Here is a 21,023-nt window from a genome sequence, read left to right on the forward strand (position 1 = left end):
AGATTTTCCCAAGAGTTCAGCATCCAACGTACTGAGCTCCTGAAAATTCTGGCCCCGAGGAGCGTGAGATGGTCACAACAGCCAAAGGTAAAACCAAAGGCTGGAAGTCAGGAGTGTGTGGACCCTTTTTGTGCATTTTCTTGCAAAGTACAAAATGGGCCCGCTGGGTTAGAAACATTCACTGCAATGCAGGAGGCTTCCCCTCATGAGATGGCCTTTTCTCAAAGCAAATAAGCCTCTTTTGCAGGGGGGAAATGAACCATTCCAAAGTCAAATTCAGCACCAGAATATTTTCAGTGTGACCATAGCTGGTTTTGTTGCATTTCACAGAGAAGCCAGAGTCGAAGGGGGACAAAATCACCCCAAAACAAAAGATGAACATTTGTAGTGCAAAATTTTGTGCCAACTTTCCAAAAAATGTTCACTACATTTGCACAGCTCGAGTGTGTAAAATGACAAAATCTCAAACCGGTCACATTTTTTCACCATTCTAGTACACACCCAGAGACACAGAGTCTCCCACGGACAATCCAGCATGTGTGCTCTCATCACAGGACCACCCCCACAGCTTGCTAGCTTCCCAGCCAAGTGCTCTGCTAATGCAGACATAGCATGAGCTGACAAAGACGCCACTGATCTCAACAGTTCATTCTTCCCAGCACACACCCTCAGCCATCCAGCTCTTGGGATGGGGAGACAGCAGGGGAAGTGGAGCTCAAACTGTGGACCTGGTTGTCTCAATTCTTCTGGGGAGACTCCTTCTGAGTTCTGAACTCACAGACCTTCTGATTCACGTACCTGCCCGGCTGGTTTCAGACTGGTTCAAAAGAGGGTTCATAGACAGGCCAGAGGTCAGGGGGCTTCCGAAAATGTGTGAAGAGGGGAGACTAAAGGTGGATCCTGCCAGCGAGAACACCTGCAGGTGGGAAATTAACAAGAGACACAGAAAACTTGCTGAACAGCCTGGGGAACCCGACGCTGCATTCCCACGCCTCCTCTGAACTTCCAAATGGGTCCCAGCCAACAAGGAAAGTATTAGAAAAGAAAGGCAGGGAGTATCACAAGAGAGCCTGCTTTTGACTGAGCTTCCCAGTCCAAGCAGTTCAGATGAACAGCTGAGTATCAGGCTGGTTTCTGAATTTAGAGAAGCAATCCCTTTGGTTAACACATCAGACAGCATTCCTGGCTAGGACTTTCTCTTTGTCTTAGGTACTTATATGGTCCCCATGACTATAGCATCTGTAGTACCATGAATTAACATTTTTATCCTCAGGCAGCTCAGGGCTATTAGCCACATTTTACAGATGTGGGAAACTGAGGCACAGAGCGGCTAAGGGAGTTAATGAAAGTCACACAGGGAGCTTGGCAGAGCACTGGGGCTCCCAAGTGCCAGGCTAGCCTCCTAACCATGGGATCATCCTTCTTCTGGATAGTCTGTGATGGTCTGGATGGTCCCTAACCATGGGATCATCTATCTTCCGGGTGGTCTGTGAAGGAGGAGGAAGGCCACCAGCAACGCTCCACTGAACTGAATCCCCGAGTCAGTGGGTGCTGGCAAGGTGGATCTCAGGGAGCAGCGGTGCAGGAAGTGAGGTCTCCATGCTCCCGCCCATCTGGTTGTGCAGCAACAGAGGTCCCTCCTCAGTACTGCTCCTAAGAGGGGGAACCCCTCCTCCCCAGGCTGCATTGCACTGCTAGGCTACTGGGCCAGTCCAAATCACCTCCTGTATTATAACTCCCCCTCTCTCCCCAGCCACATGCTCTTACCTGGGTAGTGGACACCGCGGAAGAGGAGGAGGCCGGGATGGAGCTAGCAAAAGGGGAGCGGTTGAGCTGTGGGAGCGAGGAGGTGCCTTGGTGTGCAAGGAGGCTGGAGGAGAGTGGGGTGCTGCACACGGCCCGGAGCACCCCACCCCCATGGGAAATGGGGTCCTTGTTACTGGTGTAGATCCCTGCATGGAAAACAGAAGAGGGTGGAGCAGTAAGAATTCCCTGCTCAGCATTCAGAGCTGCATGGGGATTAAGGCCAGAAGAAACCACTAAAAGATCTAATCTGACCTCCCGCCTAGCACAGGCCAGAGAACTTCCCCCAGTTTGCCCTGTACTGAGCCCCATAACTTGTGCTGGGCTAAAGCATCTTCCAGAGACGCATCCGGTCCTGCTCTGAAGGCCACCACTTCCCTTGGGCGTTTGTTCCGATGGTCAATCACCCACAATGTGAAAAATGTGCACCTTGTTTCTACTTCAAATTTCTCCAGCTTTCACTTCCAGCCGTTTGTTCTCATTGGGACTTTCTCCCCTAGATTAAAGATCCTTTTAATACCCGGTCATTTCTCCCTAGGAAGGAACGTATACACCATAATCAAGTCACCCTTTGATCTTCCTTTTGATGAGCTAAACAGACTAAGTTCTCCCACCGCAGTGGTCTATGACTGCACCCCGCCTGAGGAAAGACAGTCGGGGGCTGGAAGGTTATTGCAGGCAGCTTAGACTAGAATCCTGCTGGCCCCAAATCAAGTGGGAGATAAGCAAAACAGTCCTATCCAGGGACATGGAACCTCATTTTCATTTGGGGCCTAAAGTGTTTGTGTGTCCACTGATTTTGGGTGCCTCCATTTTGGGGTCCCCCCCGGGGTATGATTTTTCAGAAGGGGTCAAACACCCTCAGCACTTGTCAATTCATCTGGAACTCTGGGGGTGCAACACCCCCTGAAAACCAGGACAGAGGTGTCTCCAGCTGGGCTCCCCAAAACCTAGGGCACCCAGTAAAGAGTGGACACTCGAAAACTGAGGCCCAAGAGTGCCCCCTGCTGCCTGAGACCAGCTGCACTGAGCATCTTGTTTACTCTCTTGGACTCTAGAAGGAAGGGAGGGGAGACCTTCCGGCTCATGGTCATATACGGCCAGGCTTGGCATCTCCAGCCCCAGACTGCCATGAGCACTGGTGCCCCTTCAGCCCTGGCACACAGAGTGAATAGCGATGGAGCTCAGTCCTTCCACCTGAGGATGTCAAAAGTCTTTTGCAGCCTCATGATGCTCCCATTCTACAGACAGAGAAACCAAGGCACAAAGGCCCAGAATGGCGACTAGAACCCAGGAGCCCAGATTCCCTGTCTCCTACTCTCGACATGTGACCACGCTCCCATGGAGAAAAGCCAATGTGTGCCCCAGCTGACGCCCAGACGGCAAGGTGCGGTGAAGCTGGATAAATGAGGTAGAAAGGTGAGGAAATGACTGTCAAGGGAGGGGTTCCCTCTGCGGCAGCCAGTGGGCCCCAGGGCTTGGATCCTGCAGAGCCCCTGCCAACATCCTCTTCCACGAGGAGGAGAATGAGGTCGGGGAATGAGCGAATGGGAGAAGGGAGCCTTGCAACCGTTCCCCCAACTGTCTCTTTGTTGTTCCCTGGGGATGAGGGAAGAGGAGAAATATCACCCAAGGTTATGACTAGGGAGGTTGCATCAATTCCTGAGAGCTTCTCCCCAGACCACCGCCCCAATTCACCTCCCCACCACAAACTCTCTCAGGCAGCCCAGACAGAAAAAATCCTCCCCCCCACTCCATCTAATTTGACCTAAATAGGAGCATCTGCAAACAACCCACAATAGACTGACTCTGCTGCCAGAAGTGTCAAGCCTCAGAAGCAGGCTTAAGCGCCAGGCCCCTCCTCCTGCTCCCTTGCCTTAACTCTTTCCTGCCACAGCTCAGCACCACTGCCCTCCATTCTGGCAAGGAGGGTTGTAGGGCTGGGCAAGGCGACTCCAGTTTTGTCTACACATAAAAGTTGCACCTTTTTAACTATACCAGTCTACCCCTAGTGTGGGCTCAGTGGGACTGGTTAGTCATGTCGGTTAGTGAGAGGACTGGTTAGCCAGGTTATACTAGTTAGGCGTGTTTATGCCAGTATTCCCATAAGGGAAGGCGTATAAGCCAAACCTTTCTATCAGTATAACTTCCTCCAGGCCGCTGTAGCGCTTCAGGGTAGATATTTACTACAGCGACAGGAGTAGTAAATCCATCGCCCTGAGAGGCAGTAGCTAGGTCAATGGAAGAATTCTCCCGTCAACCTAGCGCTGTCTACATGGGACTTCAGTCTGTGTAACTACCCCACTCACGGGGCGTGGGTTTTTCACATTCCGGAGCGACGTAACGGGGTCGATCTAGTGTACATCAGCCCTCGGTCAATTAAAAAAAATTCACCTCCTTATGTTAAACCAGGCCTCAATGTCTAGCGCTTACTCACCCCGGGCAGCAGAACAGGTATTTGCTAGTTTAAAAAGTGGCTTTGCTTTAGAAAGGGGGACAATGTAAGATCTGTTTATCGATCCTCAGTCTGGCGCCCAAATCTCAGCTAGCTCTGGTTTTGATGCTGACCATCTCGTCCCTTCCCGATCTACCCTCTCCTTTGTTTATAAGCTCCAGTCTGGTTAAATCTGATGGCACCTGTGCAAATGTGGGTGTGAAATGCCCATTGGGCTGGATCTGCAGGAGGAAAACTTGGCCTGGATCCTCCTGTTCACCTGGAACGGATCCCAGGTAATGGATGGAAAGTAGGGCGGGAGAGGAAAACTCGAACTGGATTTCTAGGGCCTTCTGGAATGGATGTAGGACAGCGCTCCTCACTGGAGATGAACCTGACATTGGATTGAATCCTGTGCTCACCTGGGAGGGATTCTGAACCCCGCCTCAGAAAGGAGAAAAAAACATGAACTGGATTTCTATGGTCATTTGGAATGGATTTGGGGCACAGGCCTAGGTGGAGCAGGGGGGCTGGAAAGGAGAACTCGAACTGGATTTTTATGGACATCTGGAATGGATTCACACCAGAGCCCCCTGAGAGGAGAAGAACCTGAAGCTGGACTCCTCTGTTCACCAGCTGCCAACGCCCAGATCCTCAAAAGACATTTAGGGGCCTAACTCTGACTGATTTCACGTGCCCTGGGACGGGTGCTGAGGGGAACACACCTGAGCCCAGCAGGGGGGACTCCAGGCTGAGGCTGGGCAGGGTCCCGGTGTGGCTGAAGGACCGGGATGAGTTGCCGATGCTGGAGCTGACGAGGGAACCCCCGGAGAAGGGTGAGGAGGAGGTAGACGTGGACCCAGCCAGCTGGGTGCCCAGCATCTCCTTGTTCTTGCCTCCCTTCGGCCTGCCAGGCCCGTGCTTGCTTTTCTTGCTTCCTTTGTGCTTCTTCTCCTTCAGCACCTCCCCATCCTCGATGCTGAGGGAGGGCATGCGCTTGTGGCTGCCACCGCCAGTGCCACTGCCTCCCCCCGAGGGGCCGCTGACTGGGTTTGAGGCCTTGTAGTCCACAGGGGAGGCAACGCGGCCCCGCTGCTGGCTCACCGCCGAAGTGGAGAAGCGCATAATAGAGCCGAAGCCCGAGAATATGACCTTCTGCTCGAAGACGTCCCCTTTCTGTCCTTCGTACAGCGGGGAGCAGTGGGAAGAGGAGGAAGAGGAGGAGACGGGCTTCCGGTACTTCTCTTCTTCCTGCTCGAGCTTGGGGAATGTCACAAAATCCTGGGAGCCCTGCAGGGAGCTGCATGAGGTGCCTAGGGGGAGCAAAGAGGAACAAAGAGGTGGGGGCAGCAATTCAGAACTCAAATCCTCCCGCTGCAAAAGCCCGGATGCCTGAGCTAAAGGAGGATCGCCATCCGCAGTATAGGGTATAGGACACACCGTGCAGCAGTTCTCTCCAGCAGAGATATGTGCTAGCAGGCTCATTACAACAGTAAAGATCCCACTACATTCTTCTGTCAGAGGAAGGAGTTTGTCCCCAATTCCTACTCCCATCATGCAGGGCACTGTCTGTGGGGAGGCGACCGCCCCTCCAGCCTGGTTTGGGGTCCCATGGGATAAGAGACGCTAGAGGAAGTAATTTTTATTACAATGGTTCTGGTGAGGTCAGAGCTCCTGAGCTCAGATCCAGATCCAAGGCTCAGGGTGTCTGGATGCCGGGTTTTGGTTCAGGCCCACCTCGAAGTTAAGGAGGGACACCACTGACTCAAGGGGGAAAGGGCAGGTGCTGCACAGGCCTCCTCTGTGCATTTTCCTTTTTCTCTTCCCTTTATTCTGACAGATGGACTTTCCTTTCCTTGTAGTGAAGACAGGCTCATTCAAGAGGGCAACTCCAGTCCACATCTGGACCTGATTATTCCCTCCCCACATGGAATTAATAATAGTAAAACTCTAGTGGGACCTCAAGGGCTTTTAGAATCAGTAATTAATGAAGTTTTCTAACTCCCCCAGAAGGTGGCTCAGGATAATTTTAGCTGGGGGGAAACTGAGACGTGGGGGGAGGGGGAGCAACTTGCTCAAGGTCACCCTGGGCAAAGCCAAGAATAGAGCTCAGGTGTCCTGACTCCTTCTTAGCTCCTGGCTAGATCACACTCCCTGAGTTTTCTGGCTGAGGGGGTATTTTCACTTGTGTTGGGGAGCCTAAGCCTGCATGGATAGGGGTTCTCAGTTTGTACTCAGACAGCAACAGGAATTTAATAACGGGGCCTCAATTCCCCTCCACCCCCACCCCCCTGCTGTTCATTTCATTTAGCCCAAGAAAAGAAAGTCCAGGGGGGCAAACTGCTTCCCTGAAGCCGTGGAGCTGCACCAGGGATGAGTCTGACTGTTGCTTTTAACTCTTTATAAGCTGATCCACTCTGGTAACTAGAAGACCAAGAACTCTATGAGTGTATCTGCTCTCCACACTTTATATGCTGGACTTCTACAGTTCCCTCCTGCTTTGCCTTGTGAGCCATCCTTGCTCCTTTTGGCAGCATGATGCATGATCGTCTCTCTCTCCTCACTCAGTCTCTGCTCTCCTTTCTCCCTGCCAACTTTACCCGCACACCCCCTTACCTGCAGGCTGGAAAGTGCTGCTGGAGGGAGCTGAGGTGAAGCTGGTGGAGCTTTTCCCACTTCCTGTCTTTTTCCCCTTATGGCTGGTGCCATGGCTTGAGGACTTCTTCCCTTTCACCTCTGACCTGCTGACCTCCGAGGTCTCTTTGCTACCGTCATGGTGGCCAGTGGAACCCTGGAAAGCAGACAGACACAGGGGCCAAGAGTCAGGCCAGATGTGCACGCAGCTGGCTCTCTCTTTACCGATTTTCCATTTTATGTCATTTATTCCAATAACGGGATAGTCCAAGCATAGCTCATGACCAATTCTTTCTCCCCACTCAACACCGGGGAGAAGAGCAATATTCTCACATTCAGCTATTTTGGGGGCACTTGTTTTGAGAGTCCCAGGGCTTGATTTTCAGAGGCGCTGGATATTTGCAGCTCCTCCTGGCTTCAGCTGGACTTGTGGGTGCACAGCCTCTGAAAACCAGGCACTGCCCTCAAACTGGTGGCCGCCAAAGCTAGGGATCATTTGAAAATCTGGGCTTGTGTGACTTCCTCCAGGTCACATTCTGCGGGCCAAATTTAGAGGTGATGTGTAAGGTGACGTAAGTGATTGTTATTAGCAATATAATATTATTAACATTTTATTATTGATAAGTATTTGTTTTTATCCGTATCGTGGACCAGCACCCCACTGTGCTCGGGGCTGTACAAACATGGAACAAAACGACAGTTCTTGCCCCAATCCAAGGGTGAGAGAAGAGAGAGATGGACACAGCCAGATGGGGGAGCATAAGGGAGTAATGAGACAATACTGGCCTGCTCTTAGCTGGACTCCCTTAACCTTGGTAAGGCTCCCCTAGACTTACAAAACCCACGCTGCTGTGAATGGTGCCAGGGCATCTTCCGGAGCCAAAGGGATCTATTCGACTGGTAACAATTCCAAAAGGCTCAGAACATCCCGAGGCCTTTTGCCTCAATCCCGGTTATAACCATGGCTCAGAACTCAGCAGTGCTGTCTTTACATGCCCCAGCCAGAACAGACATTATGAGCACAATAAGAACCTCTGGGCGATAATTATCTCCTGTTGATTTGCAATTTGTGGGGCTGACAGCACTCAGAGCCACGGACTTGAGAGATGGGGCATTTTAGCCTTTCCCCTGGTGGAGCCAATGCAGGGCTGTACCCTGTTGCATGTTTTCTAATGCTTTGTCCAAGCTGCTATTAAAAATTCTCATGGATCGGATTGCCCACCACTGTCTTTGACAGATTCTTCCACAGTTTCACAGTCCTTGCTGTCGGGAAGTTTGATATTAACAAAAGGGAATGTCCCATTAGTCCTAGCTCTGCTCCCTTGTAATCTAAATAGCCTCTTCTTCCCTTCAGATGTTGGGAGACTTGCGGTCTCGCTTAGTCAAGCCATGTGTATTTAGGCTGGGATATTTCAAAGGGACCTATTGAAATCTAACGGGATTTGGTCTTCTAACTTCTGTATGCACCTTTGAAAATTGCAGGCTCAGGGCTTTAATTTTCAGAAATGCCGAGCAGGCCCCAACTCCAGCTGGAGTCCACAGGATCCGGGCACATCTCAAAATCAGCCCGTCAGCCCTTTCGTCTCCTCAGTCCCTTAGTCTTTTCCCACACTCTTCTCTGAGCTGGTAGCCATATCGTTCTTGCTATCTAGGTGCCCAGAACTGAATGCAATATTCCACATGAAGCCAGGCCTACACAGGGTGGGACTATGAAGTCCCTGCTCGGTGACATGATACCGCTGCATGTCAAGCCCTACGCTGCTCATCCACCAAGCATCCATTAATGCAGCTCCCTTCATGTCTCCATTGCACTTTGTTGCTACCATTCTGCGCCAATGTCTGGTCTGCCCAGGAACCCCAGGCTGGCTAACCTAGAAGATACCTGGAGCCTTCCCACTGTGTACAGTGGAGAATGCTTTTGCAAAGCTAAATTGGCAGGGCAGCTTTCTATGCTGCAGTGACCGATGCTAGAGAAAAATCCCAGAGAGTGAGTGAGAGAGAGAGAGAGAGAGAGAACCTGTGGTGTCCATCCACGTGAAATGAAGCAGACTACACAGATGCTAGGGAATCTGGGAGCTTGGAAGGATGGGCCAGGAAATGCAGTGGGCTGAACAGGAGGAAAGTCTGGTGGGTCAGGAACTGGATCTCTCATGACATCCGCAGTGAGATGTGGTGTTTTCAACCCTTCGCCAGTTCGAAGGCAGCCGCAGCCCAGTAATGTTTGCAAGTCATTAAGGGCGAGATTCTACTTCCACGGTCACTTTTCTGGCCACCACTGCAATATGACAGTCCCAGCCCAAAATAAAACACCAGTGATGCGACTGCAAACTCCCTGTATTGCCCCAGAGCTTGCTGAGGGGCAGATTTGAGCAAGATCTTGGCTCCACGCTCCCTGACTCCAGGGGACCTCCTCTTGGAAAGGGTAAAAAATAGGCCTGTGATGCAGACACATGGATGCTTGGATAAAAATCTATCCCTATTTCCCCCGCTTGGTCTAATCACTCCACACAATGCAATGGCTGGCAGCCTAATGCGGGCCACATGTGTTGGGAATATGAAAGACAGGAGGAAGGGAGTGGTGGAAATTGGGAAAGGGGTGGGGTGGGGGCATCTGTGTTTTCTCATCACTAACTTCTGGATGTTGAAGATTAAGCTCTCTTGATTTATGATCACAGAGGGAGCAGGAAAATCTTTCCGATCTTCCCCATCTGCGAGCTGAGGGCAGAAGGAGAGGAGGAGCGAGAGCGGAGTCTGGGAGCAATGAGATGCAGTGAGGCCATTCAAACGCCACAGGGAAAGCACACCTCTTGTCTCGAGCAGCTCCACCAGGATGCTGACACATGCCCCTTGAAACAGGAGTCAAAATGGGTGCAAAGCCCTCAAGACTGCCTCACTAATCCATCTCTTCTGATCCTCCTACCAGATGCACCAGGCTACCAAGGGGCAGAGAGAGGGAGATAACCCATATCAAAGAGCCTTCTTCTTAATCTAGCAGGCCAAGAAGGAGTGCAGGGAGCATCATGGATTAGCAGCACGGCGGGGTGAAATCAGCGCTGGCAAACAAATCTTGGTTGCAAAATTAAACACACAGATACAGTTAACAGAGGGGCCGTGCTGGCTCAGGGAACTGGCAATGGGCTACAGAGCCATTCACCTGCAGCACTGAAAGCCTGGCCCACAAGGAAGTACTGGATATTAGGAAAAACTTTTCCACTAGGAGGGTGGTGAAGCACTGGAATGGGTTCCCTAAGGAGGTGGTGGAATCTCCTTCCTTACAGGTTTTTAAGGTCAGGCTTGACAAAGCCCTGGCTGGGATGATTTAGTTGGGGTTGGTCCTGCTTTGAGCAGGGGGTTGGACTAGAACCTCCTGAGGTCCCTTCCAACCCTGGGATTCTATGAAGTCAATGGCAAAACTCCCATTGACTTCAGAGGGGCCAGGGTTTCCCACCAGGGCGCTGGATGGTTACTGGCAGTACTGATTGTGGGTATATTCGACCAACTGGTGGTCGCAGCCCAGATCAGAGCCATCCATATCACCGAAATAAATCCTCCGACCTCTCCCCGCACACACACACACATAGGAGAAGTCAGAAGAACTGGGCTCTGATCCCAACTCAGCTGGGTGACTGTGGGAAAATCGCTTCCCCTCTCTGTACCTCTGTTTCTCCTCCCTACCTTTTGTCCGTTTAGACCGTGAGCTTTCTGGGGCATAGAGTGTGTACGTACAGCACCGAGCGCAACGGGGCCTCGATCTCGGTGGGTGCTACCATAATACAAAGACTGAATAGACCCTAGAGATTTTAATCCCCTCTCATTCCTGGATGTGATCTGTCCTGCTCGGCCCTGATGCAGTTTGAAGGTGGGAAGATTTCCTTGTTGCTGTCCACTCTGTATCTGTCCTGTTGCTACACAGAGTCCTTCAGGCTCCAGGGCTGTCAACTTTCCCCCAGCACTAAATTCACCAGAAGAAGGACACAGGGGGCAAACTCCATAGGATGGGGGGAGAGAGAGAGAGAGAGAGAGAGAGAGAGAGAGAGAGTGTGTGTGTGTGTGTGTGGGAGAGAGAGAGAGAGAAGGAGAGCAAGGGGGGTAAACTCCATAGGATGCATTGTACGTGTGTGTGTGTGTGTGTGTGTGTGTGTTGGGTGGCAGGTGGAGCATGTTGTGGAGAGACACCCCACAGGGCTGAGAATGTGACAGATCCCTCGCAAAAACTCAGAGGTATTTACATTTTAAAAGGCCTGTTTAAAAAAACCACAAGGGAGAGGGGTCTCCCAGCCCAGCCAAGTCCATGAATCTTATGAGGAATCCAAATCTGCGGGTCCGTGAGCCGGGAGATGGAAGGACCAGACCAGACCCATACACCACATACACTCCCAGAGCCACATGCTACCCCCCATCACAGCTGTACCTTTTTCCCGGCCTCCGTCTGACACTCTGCAGCGTCTGAGCTGTTCATTCATTAATATATTTATCAGAAATCAGAAGAGCATCTCTTTGCGCTCTGATTGGTGGGATGAGCTGCTAGAGGGAACCACTGACAAGGAAGCAGGAGGAGGGGTGAAAAACACTTGTACAGAACTGCCTGCCTTGGATTAAACTAAAACTGATGGGGGGTGAGGGAGGGGAAGATGGGAACAGTGAACAATCCAGTGACAGCAGCAGCTTCTCCCCACCCAGGCAAGACAAAGGGATGCAGGGAAGCAGCCACCCAAAAGGGCCAACAAGAACCAGTTGCCTCTTAGAGATGGAGCTTTGGCCATGGCAGCGAGAGCCTTCTGCCTAAGGTACATGAATGGCTCCATCACCACAGAATCGGCGCCTCAGTCTTGAATGGATTTATCCTCACAACACCCTTGTGAGGTTGGGCCGTGCTGCTCTACCCATTTTACAGATGGAGAATGGAGGCACAGAGAGACTGAAGGCCCAGATTTTAAAAGATATTTAGGCTTTGCAACACCTAACTGATTTAGGAGCCTACATCGCATTTTCAAAGGGATTTAGGGGGGCACTCAGGAGCCTCAATCCCATTGACAGTTGATAGGATTTAGGCTCCTAAGTACCTTTTGAAAATGAGACCTGGGCTCCTAAACCAGTTAGGCAGTGCAATGCTGAGCACAGCAATGCCTAAATGCCTTTAAAAATCAGGGCCTAAATGGATCACATAGGGAGTTGGCGGTAGGGCAGGCAAAATCAACCCCCCATTTTCCAAATCCTAAATGAATCCCCAAACCACTGCCCCATCCCTCCTCTCCTTAGGAGAGCTCTAATGTGGTTGCTTAATAATAACAGCTGGGGGTGTCCCTCAGTGCTCTATTCCCAACTTCCAGTGGGACCCGGGCACTTAGCTCATTCAGGCTCCTTTGGAAAACCTCAGGTCATAATAATATGTTGCATTTCTGGAGCAGCTCCCCTCTGAGACTCTCAAAGCTCCTTGCAGCCGTCAATGAAGGACGCCATCTGAGGACACAGGTCAACTCAGCCTTGTTACCTCTATCTTCAGGAGGGGAAAACTGAGCAACCGAGATTCAGGGGCCACTCTGATGATTCATGGCAAAACTCCCACTGGCTATTTCTACCCTGTCTAGGTTCTTGTACCACACCCATCACCATACTAACTAAATGCCTTCTGGGCGCGGAATCGCATCGCTTAGCGCAGAGGTTCTCAACCTTTTCCTTTCTGAGGCCCCTCCAACATGCTATAAAAACTCCACCGTCCACCTGGGCCACAATAACTGGCTTTCTGCATATAAAAACAAGAGCCGGCATTAGGGGGTAGCAAGCAGGTCACTTGCCCAAGCCCCATGCCACAGGGTCCCCCCTCGAAGCTACATTGCTCAGCCTCGACTTCAGCCTCGGGTGGCAGGGCTCAGGGCCCTGGGCTTCAGCCTCATGCAGTGGGGCTTTGGCTTTCTGTCCTGGGCCCCAGCAAGTCTAAAGCTGGCCCTGCTTGGCGGACCCCCTGAAACCTGCTCATGGCCCCCAGGGGGTCTTGGACCCCTAGCTGAGAACTACTTAGTGCAAGACTGGAAGGCGCTCAGATACTGTGGTGCTGCATGATACAAGAACAGACTTCAGGATCAGGCCTGAAGTGACGTGTACCGGGACCCCAAAGTTCTCCCGATGGGCTGGGCATTACGTTTGCTGGGGTCCCTTCCCCCGTCCCATTTCATTTTATTTACACAGACATTACAGATGTTTGCGGGGGGGCCCCGGCGCTTGATTTCCCAGTACAACTGCCCCCCTTTTGTCACCCTCTCGTCAGCCCTGCTCTAGGTTGCAGAGAAGAACCCACTTCTCCTCACTTCGAGCCGTGTGCTTTTACCAACGGCCCAAGCTTCAGACCAAGGAAGGGTGAGAGGATCCTTACTGCAGGCTTCCAAGTGCTTAATTAAGGCTTGCTCTGATTTCCAGGACGTGGGGGGGGACCATGAGCATCTCCCCCTGCCCTCAATGCCCCTCATGCAATTGCAGGGATCACAAATCAAGATGAAACAGGCCTGGGGCAAAATTTCCCAGAGCTCTTCCAGGATGGGGCTCTGGCTCATGACAGACTCAGGCCAGCTGGTGTACAGCAAGACTCAGACAACACTGGGAAACCAGAAAGCTGCCCTGTCTCCCGGATGGAAATGTCCAATCAGATGCTTTCCCCTTCCCAACTCCCTTTTCCAGCACCTGACCTAGAAGGGTGGGTGAGGGGGAGACCTTGGCATGGATGACTTGCTTGGTTGCAGAATCCAGAGCAAGCCGGCTTTGCCTGCCAGATGTTGCAGCCCGAAGCATGTGCGATTGCGTGTCAACAAGTGATCAGGATGTCTGCAGCTGGTGGGAGAAAGCAGCTGGGGCAGCCAGGAATGGCGGCAGATTTACTGCAAGTGCACTAGGCAGGGCTAGGATGGCTCCCCAGAGGCTTTTGCAGGCAGAGAGGATAGACACAGCCGCCGTTGTGTACCGGGCTTGGATACCTGGGACCAAAATGGCCGAGCATCTGCTGCAAGATGAGTTTCTGGTCGCACAAACCGCCCAACTGGCTCCTAAATAGGCCAACCCAGTGCCTGAATCCTCCCCACCACAATTTCCCCTCCCCTAGCAACCCACCTTCTCTCAGCACCCTGTACGCCATCCCAGGAACACACCCGGAATCAGCTATCTATGCGACTGACATGGCCCTCCTCAGTGAGCTTTTATCCTAGTTATCCTCACTGGGAGCTCGGCCAGTGCTCTTCCCCCTCTTTGACAGGTGGGAAGCAAAGGTACCGAGTGACTAAGGTATGTCTACACTGCAGTTCACCCCCCGCAGCTGGCCTGGGGCAGTAAGTCGGGCTGTGGGGCCTGTTTAACCGCAGTGCAGATCTTCAGCCTGGGCTCTGGGACCCTGTGAAGGGTGGAAATCCGGTGGCTAAAGCTGCTGGGAAAAATGTGGGACAGACAGACGGAGGCTTTAGGAGTTCGAAAGTGTTTGCTCCTCACGTGGATTCCTTATCTCTGGCACCCAAATATCAGCCTGAGTTAACAATTCCCCACCCCCTTCTCCTCCCCCCACAACTCCTGTACTCATTGAAAACGCTGACAAGCTTTGATCCTGCCTGTCTGCATATTGCGACAGAAGCACAAATCCCATTGGAGATGTGGCTGCCTTGGCAACCATGCTACCAACTCCCACTCCTGGCCAAGCTGAAAGAGATTAGCTGGCAGCCTCTACCCTGGGTTGGATGCCAAGGGCTGCCCATGTGCCCCTTCCACGCACAGGGTGCCAGGAGAGAGGGAGGGTAGTGCCGCCTTGGAAGGGTTCAGATGCCTGGATGCAGACATCAAGCCCTCTTGAATTCAGGCTGGCCCAGGGTTACAAGGACAGCTCCTCCCAACATTGTTCTCCATTAGTCTAGTGACTTTAGGGTGACCAGACAGCAAATGTGAGAAATCGGGATGGGGGTGGGTACAAGGAGCCTATATAAGAAAAAAACCCAAAAATTGGGACTGTCCCTATAAAACTGGGACCTTTAGTCACTCTAAGTGACTTTCCCTGGATCACACAGAAGGGTGACCAGCAGAGAGCCTGGTTCTTTCAGACCTTGCAGGCTTTTCGAGGGTCCCGAAGAAACCCTCTCATTGGAACACAAGGCTCCATGGTCCCATCAAACTCTTGGCTTCCCTGATGAGACTGCCATAGAGAGGCCCATGTGCTGTGGCAGTGAAGAAACCCACCCAGCTTGCAACTTGGTCTGGATTCAAACTGGCAGCCAAGAGGCAAAGAGCTCCCCGTTGCCAATGCCCTGAGACGTCCAGCTCAGTTACCGCTGAGTCAGCCACGCTGCTTCCTGCTTTATACCAGAGCCCGCTCTCCCCCCAGTTAGCCCTCTTCACCGCTGCTGGACAGGGTGCGGTCTCTGTCCCCAGAGCCACTAGAATGCTTGGAATGTGGTGGGTGACCCCCCAGCTGCCAGAATAACAGCCTGAATCCAGGAGGACGGCTAGGTCAGCAGCTGCAGGAGAGGCTGCTCTGGCCCCAGCAGGGAGACTCTTACAAGACCTGCCAGGAGTGTGTTAGGGCTGCAGGGAAGGAGGAAGAAGTGAGCCCCACTGCCTTGGGGAAAGAGCCATTTCATGGGTAGACTTGGCTGGGGTTTGATGATAAGTGTGCAGCACGGTCGGTGCAGCACGGTCGCTGTCTCTTCCTCTGGTTCTACGCCATGGTCACGAAGCATCTCAAGCGAGGCAAAGCCACTGGTGATATCACAGTGGCGCTGAGGGGCCCAACTGAGATCAGGACTCCACTGTGCTAGAGTCGACACTGGACAGACACACAGCCTAAACAGGACTTACAACCTAAACAGGCCAGAGTGAGGGAAACTGAGGCACAGAGCGGGAAAACAACTTGGCCAAGGTGACTGTCAGCATCAGGAATAGAACCCCCCTCTCCTGATGCTTAGTCCCATGCTCTAACCACTAGCCTGCCCTGCCTCTCTCACTATAAATCTAAATGTGATGACAAAGCTCTACCAACTAGTCCATCCACAAATACCTTTTAGTTTGCCACCCACCCCCACAGATCTGAGCACTTAACTTTGTCCCAGACAAAGTCCAGTTGGGGTAATTCTACCCATCTCCACCAATCAAAGGGGCATGGTGGGGGCTTGGCTCCTATCTCCCAGAGATCCCTGGGTGAGTCATTTTTATTATCCCACAACACATTGCAAACATTTCTCAAAAGGCATTGCGCAGGACGGCAGCCCGAGGGACATAGGGATTCCTACCCACGGCGTACTGCACTTTGCATTGACACCAGCACTGCTGGTGAGTACGTGCCGTACTGAGGCAAGCAGCCAAATATGCACGCACACCAGCAATATACTAACTCTGGTGGTTGTACCGGGACGTAACTTACACCGATCTAAGTTTATAGTGTAGACATGGCATAAAGCCCTATGGGTGTTATTTTTGCATTACACCAGTGCACACTCCATGTAGATGCACAGCACTGGTGCAAGATGGAGCTTGCCCCAGCGTCATGTATCTCTGTTGGGAGTTTCCAGCTGTGTAACTGCATTTGTGTCGTCACACCAGTGCCAGTATCTATCACGTATCCTTCTGCAGTTTCAAACAGATTTTTCACTTCCAGTCCTGAACAGTTGTGCAATGCTGCAGCGTGCTGTTAAACAGCTGCTGCATTCCACCCCAGAAGTGGGTGCGTTTCGGTAGCAGAAAGCTTGAGCAATGCTTTAGACTCTGTGCATAGAAGGCACTTTGGGAATGCCACCCGTTATGAAGATTAATAACAACACCTTGTGGAAAGACTATGGCCTCGTCACTCAGCAACAGCCAGCGTAATCAGGATCACCTGAATTTCAGCTTACAAAGGTCCCTGTATAAATCGAGTTAGGCCCTTCCCCCCATTCGTACAAAGATCTGGCAGGACCCGGGAGGAGACAGTAGGCAATTGTCTAAGAGGCACTCTAGCTAGTCGGGAGCCAGGTTTTGAATTTCAACATGAGCTTGGAAATAATCTTCTTTGCACATCAGTCCCCAGCAGCTCTGTGAACTGGGGGACTCTGCCGCTCAGGACAGCAAGTCTAACTGCACTAACACTGGGCTGGAAAGAGTGCAAATAAGTGGAGTGCGGGATTCCATGCCCAGCTCAGCTGGGGCACCTTAATTGCACCCACCAGCTATTCCAGTCCTGGCTCCTGAGTCTGCTACCACAACTCAGTTCTGACCCGCATCTCCCCTGCTGTTCCAGCCCTGGACCTCACGCGCAACTTGGATAATTCCCTTCAATCCTGACCTGAAACACACCCCCTGCTATTTCAGTTCTGGGCCTCTCACACAGTTCGGATAGCTCGCCTCTGTCCTGCCCGGCTGCTATCCCCTCCCCACAGAGTATTCCTTGCGTGTAGATGCCATTAGCGCTGAGTATTCATGCAACCACTTTTAAATAGTCTTTCTGAGGGGGGCTGGCGGGCCGTGTTTTCTATAGGTTCTAGCCAGAGTATAACTGTACAGAGCAGGCTGGACTTACCTCCAGTTACTCTGGCATTAGTGAGAGGAGAATCAGGCTCTGGGAGTCAGGATGTCTGGGTTCTAGTTCTTGCTGTGACGCTGGGGCAAAACATGTCACCTCTCTGGCCTTGACTCTGCTCTGACCAAGCTCCACCACGTCTATGCTACTTATTCTGAGGCTTGGCCCCTGGCACAAATTAGAGCAGCCTCAGGGCTGTTCTAATTTACACTTGGCTGCAACAACCGCCTATGGGGCTCTGTATGCCCCAGCATGCCCCCAACACTGGGGCTGGTGTAGAGCCAATGTAGACAGTTCTGCACCATCCAGGGAAGCCCTTATAGTAAGGGTGCTCCAGAGTAGGGAGCTGTGATGTCTTTCATGAAGGGGCCTTAGGGCAGTAGGGACTCAGCCCATCTGTGCCTCAGTTTCCCTATAAATTAAGGAAATACAGTAACTACCTGTCTGCCCTACTGGGGTGCTTTCAGGCTTGGCTGGAAGGGCTTAGAGAAAGGCAAAGTGCCAGGATCTTGGTCTCCAGTTGTCCCTTCCTACCCTGAAATGGAGGTACCTGGGCTGCTCATCTGCCCAAACTGTTTACAGCACGGCTGCAGAGAGGGCAACACATGGCTGTTTCATCAATTGTACCGGAGCTTTAAACCCAAACATCTGCTGCCAAGCAGGCTAAGACCTGCCGCTCAGCCACTGTGGAGTTAGGCCACTGATTGGGTCCTCAATGCCTCCGGAAAGCGAGAGACAGCCGCACAGTGAAATTCCCAAGGTGGTTGTAGAGGGAGGAGTGAATAAGGGCAGAAGAAGGAAGAATGTGAGACAACAGGAATCAAAATAAAGGGATAAAGCCTCTCTTGCCCATCACTTCCCAGAGATAGCCCCCACCCAACAGCACCTCATGAACTGGTACCTTGTCAGCAGGGACGGGCACAGAAGACGGGGTGAGGCTGGTGGGAGACTCCGGATGTTTTTTGTGCTTCTGTTTAGGTCTTTCCTTGTCCTTCCGACTCTGCAAAGGAACCAAGAAAAGTGTTGAAAGGACAAGTTTTCCGCTGGGGTGGGAACAGAGATTGCAAAAGAAAAAAAGAGAAGGAGGTTTGTGCTGGGGTGGATTTACAGCTACCCATTTATCTTCCTCTCTCCCCCACACCAGCCATGCCTCCTCACACCACTTCTGGGAGCGTCCCACTCCCACTATCTCTGCCCCAGCTGCAGCCCACATCTGGCATACAGAATATCCACAGGATCCCCCAAATCAGTTTCTGGTAAGATGATACAGGGAACGGTTTAACATGCCCTGGCTGATTTCAAGAAACTTAAGCCCTCCTCCACTTCTCCCACAGGGCCTCTGTGCCCCTTTGCTTCAGCCCAATCCCCTCATGAAAGGTCTCAGACTCGCACAGCACTGCAGTTGGTGGGACAGTCCATCAAACTGTTCTCTGTACGGGGAAACATGGTTAATGAGATCAGCAGGCCAAAGTGGTGACCTAGGTGGCAAAGCTCAGGATCCAAAGAGATGACAAAAGGGGGAATTGATAGAGGTCTATAAAATCATGACTGGGGTGGAAAAAGCAAATCAGAAAGTGTTATTTACCCATTCACATAACACGTGTATCAGGGGCCACCCAGTGACATTAAGAGGCAGCAGGTTTAAAACAAACAGAAAGTACTTCTTCATGCAACACCCAGACAGCCTGTGGAACTCCTTGCTGGGGGATGTTGTGAAGGCCAAAAGTATAACTCGGTTCAGAAAAGAATTAGATCAGTTCATGGAGGATAGGTCCATCAGTGGCTATTAGCCAAGGTGGGCAGGGACACAGCCCCATGCTCCGGGCATCCTTAAGCCTGACAGCCAGACGCTAGGAGTGGACAACAGTGGATGGACCGCTTGATAACTGTCCTGTTTTGTTCATTCCTTTTGAAGCACCTGGCACTGGCCACTGTGGGAAGACAGGACACTGGGCTAGATGGACCTTTGGTCTCACCCAGTATGGCTGTTCCTATGTTCTAATATTCCCCCCAGTCTGCTTGGTTTGGGCCCCTCTATCAATGACAGCTGGATTGTTCAGGGCAAAATCCATCCTGGTTTCCATCCTCTAAAGCCTCAGTGAAGTCAGTGGGATTGTTTGTACAGGCTGCAAACCAAGCAAGGATTATGGCCCGAGAGGTACTGAGACCTTGCAGCTACCACAGACTTGCATAGGCATATGCTCTTCTTAGGTACTGATCCTGGCAAGATAAAATAACGAGTACTATACAGAGAAAACCAACTGAGCGTCCCTGTTGAGCCTGTACAAGGGGACACCACCTCTTTATTAGCATTACTATTTATTAGGGTAATGCTTAGTGACCCCAGCTGAGATCAAGGCCCTACTGTGCAAGGTGCTGTACATACATATAGTAAGTAACAGTCTTTGCCCCAGAGAGCTTACAGTCAAGGCAGACAAAGGGTGGGAGGGAAACTGAGGCATAGAGCGGGGTAGTGACCAGCTCAAGGTTGCAGCAGGTCAGTGACAAAACCAGGACTAGGACCCAAGTCTCCTAACCCCACGTCAGTGCCTCATACACTAAACATGATGCCTCTCTCTATCAACTTGAGACAGTACCATTAACTGGCCTTCTGTAGGTAGGCGTGAGAGCATTTGATTTTTTTTACTCTGGATTTTGACACACAGTGATGATGGTTATTTCTCATTCATTTTTCATCAACCTTATTTGTTTGCACTAGCAGGGGTTTAACAAAACAACCACCCTCAAATCCTGATGATAAAAGATTCAAAACTGAATGGGCCTGATTCTCCACTCAGACAGCCATACACACCTGCGCTAGATGGCTATAAAACACCAGCATATCAGAGTTCTCCACTTGCTCACTCGCAGGCATTGGTTTACAGGTACAAAGGACGATACAAAGTCCCTGCTGTAGAAAGCACTTCCAGGGGAGATTAGGCAAATCCAGTGTCTATGGGTATGACTCCACGGTGGGGTAATGTGCTGTAGGGGTGTGTGGTTTAGTGCACTAATTGGTCTGTGTAGACCCTGCTGGTGCTCCCTAAAGGTTCCCTAGTGCGCTTTACCATAGTACAGTTGCAAGCAGTGGTATATTAAAGTGCACCAGCAGGGTCTACATAAACCAAATAACATGTAACAAGTTAGTGTGGTTTAGAAATCACCCGTCCCCATAGAGTGCATGACCATACCATGTACACAAGCCCTGACTCTCTTTAGGAAACTACAATACCTTCCTCTTTGAAAAAACCTTTCCATTCTAGCATGAAGGACGCAACCTCAGGAATCTCTTCTACCCAACCCCTTCCCCCCCAAAACACACCATGAAACAAATAAATGAGACTCCTCAAAAAACCCTACCCCAAGCAGTTTTTACCTCAAAAAGGGAGACATGACAGACAATTCATAAAGTCCATTAGGGACTTCATTGTTGCTAATGATATTACACTGCAGGTGCTCATCTCCTGCAGTGATGGGTGGCAGAATAAAACCCTAAAACAGATAGACAGACAGACACAAAGCAGGGGACACTTAGGCTCTGCAATTCCAGAAGCCCAGATTTTTAACAGATTCGGAAACAATATCATCTTATCTGATGACAATGGTTCATAATAAATTGAGCTGGCTGGAAAATTT

At 51.3% G+C, this 21,023-nt stretch overlaps 1 protein-coding gene across 4 annotated transcripts in view; it reads right to left on the reverse strand.

Annotated features, from left to right (window-relative positions):
- The window catches only part of MLLT6 (MLLT6, PHD finger containing), a 72,321-nt gene that overhangs the window by 16,106 nt on the left and 35,192 nt on the right, over nucleotides 1–21,023 (reverse strand). For all 4 annotated transcript variants that reach the window (XM_032791346.2, XM_032791347.2, XM_032791345.2 and 1 more), the window contains 5 exons: nucleotides 18,289–18,387; nucleotides 6,854–7,028; nucleotides 4,963–5,550; nucleotides 1,768–1,952; nucleotides 799–916 (listed from right to left, as the gene is read on the reverse strand). In XM_032791346.2, coding sequence (XP_032647237.1) covers nucleotides 799–916; nucleotides 1,768–1,952; nucleotides 4,963–5,550; nucleotides 6,854–7,028; nucleotides 18,289–18,387 — 1,165 coding nt within the window. The remainder of the gene's footprint in view (nucleotides 1–798; nucleotides 917–1,767; nucleotides 1,953–4,962; nucleotides 5,551–6,853; nucleotides 7,029–18,288; nucleotides 18,388–21,023) is intronic.

This window comes from Chelonoidis abingdonii, chromosome 21 (genome assembly GCF_003597395.2).
Source record: "Chelonoidis abingdonii isolate Lonesome George chromosome 21, CheloAbing_2.0, whole genome shotgun sequence".
NCBI lineage: Eukaryota > Metazoa > Chordata > Testudines > Testudinidae > Chelonoidis > Chelonoidis abingdonii.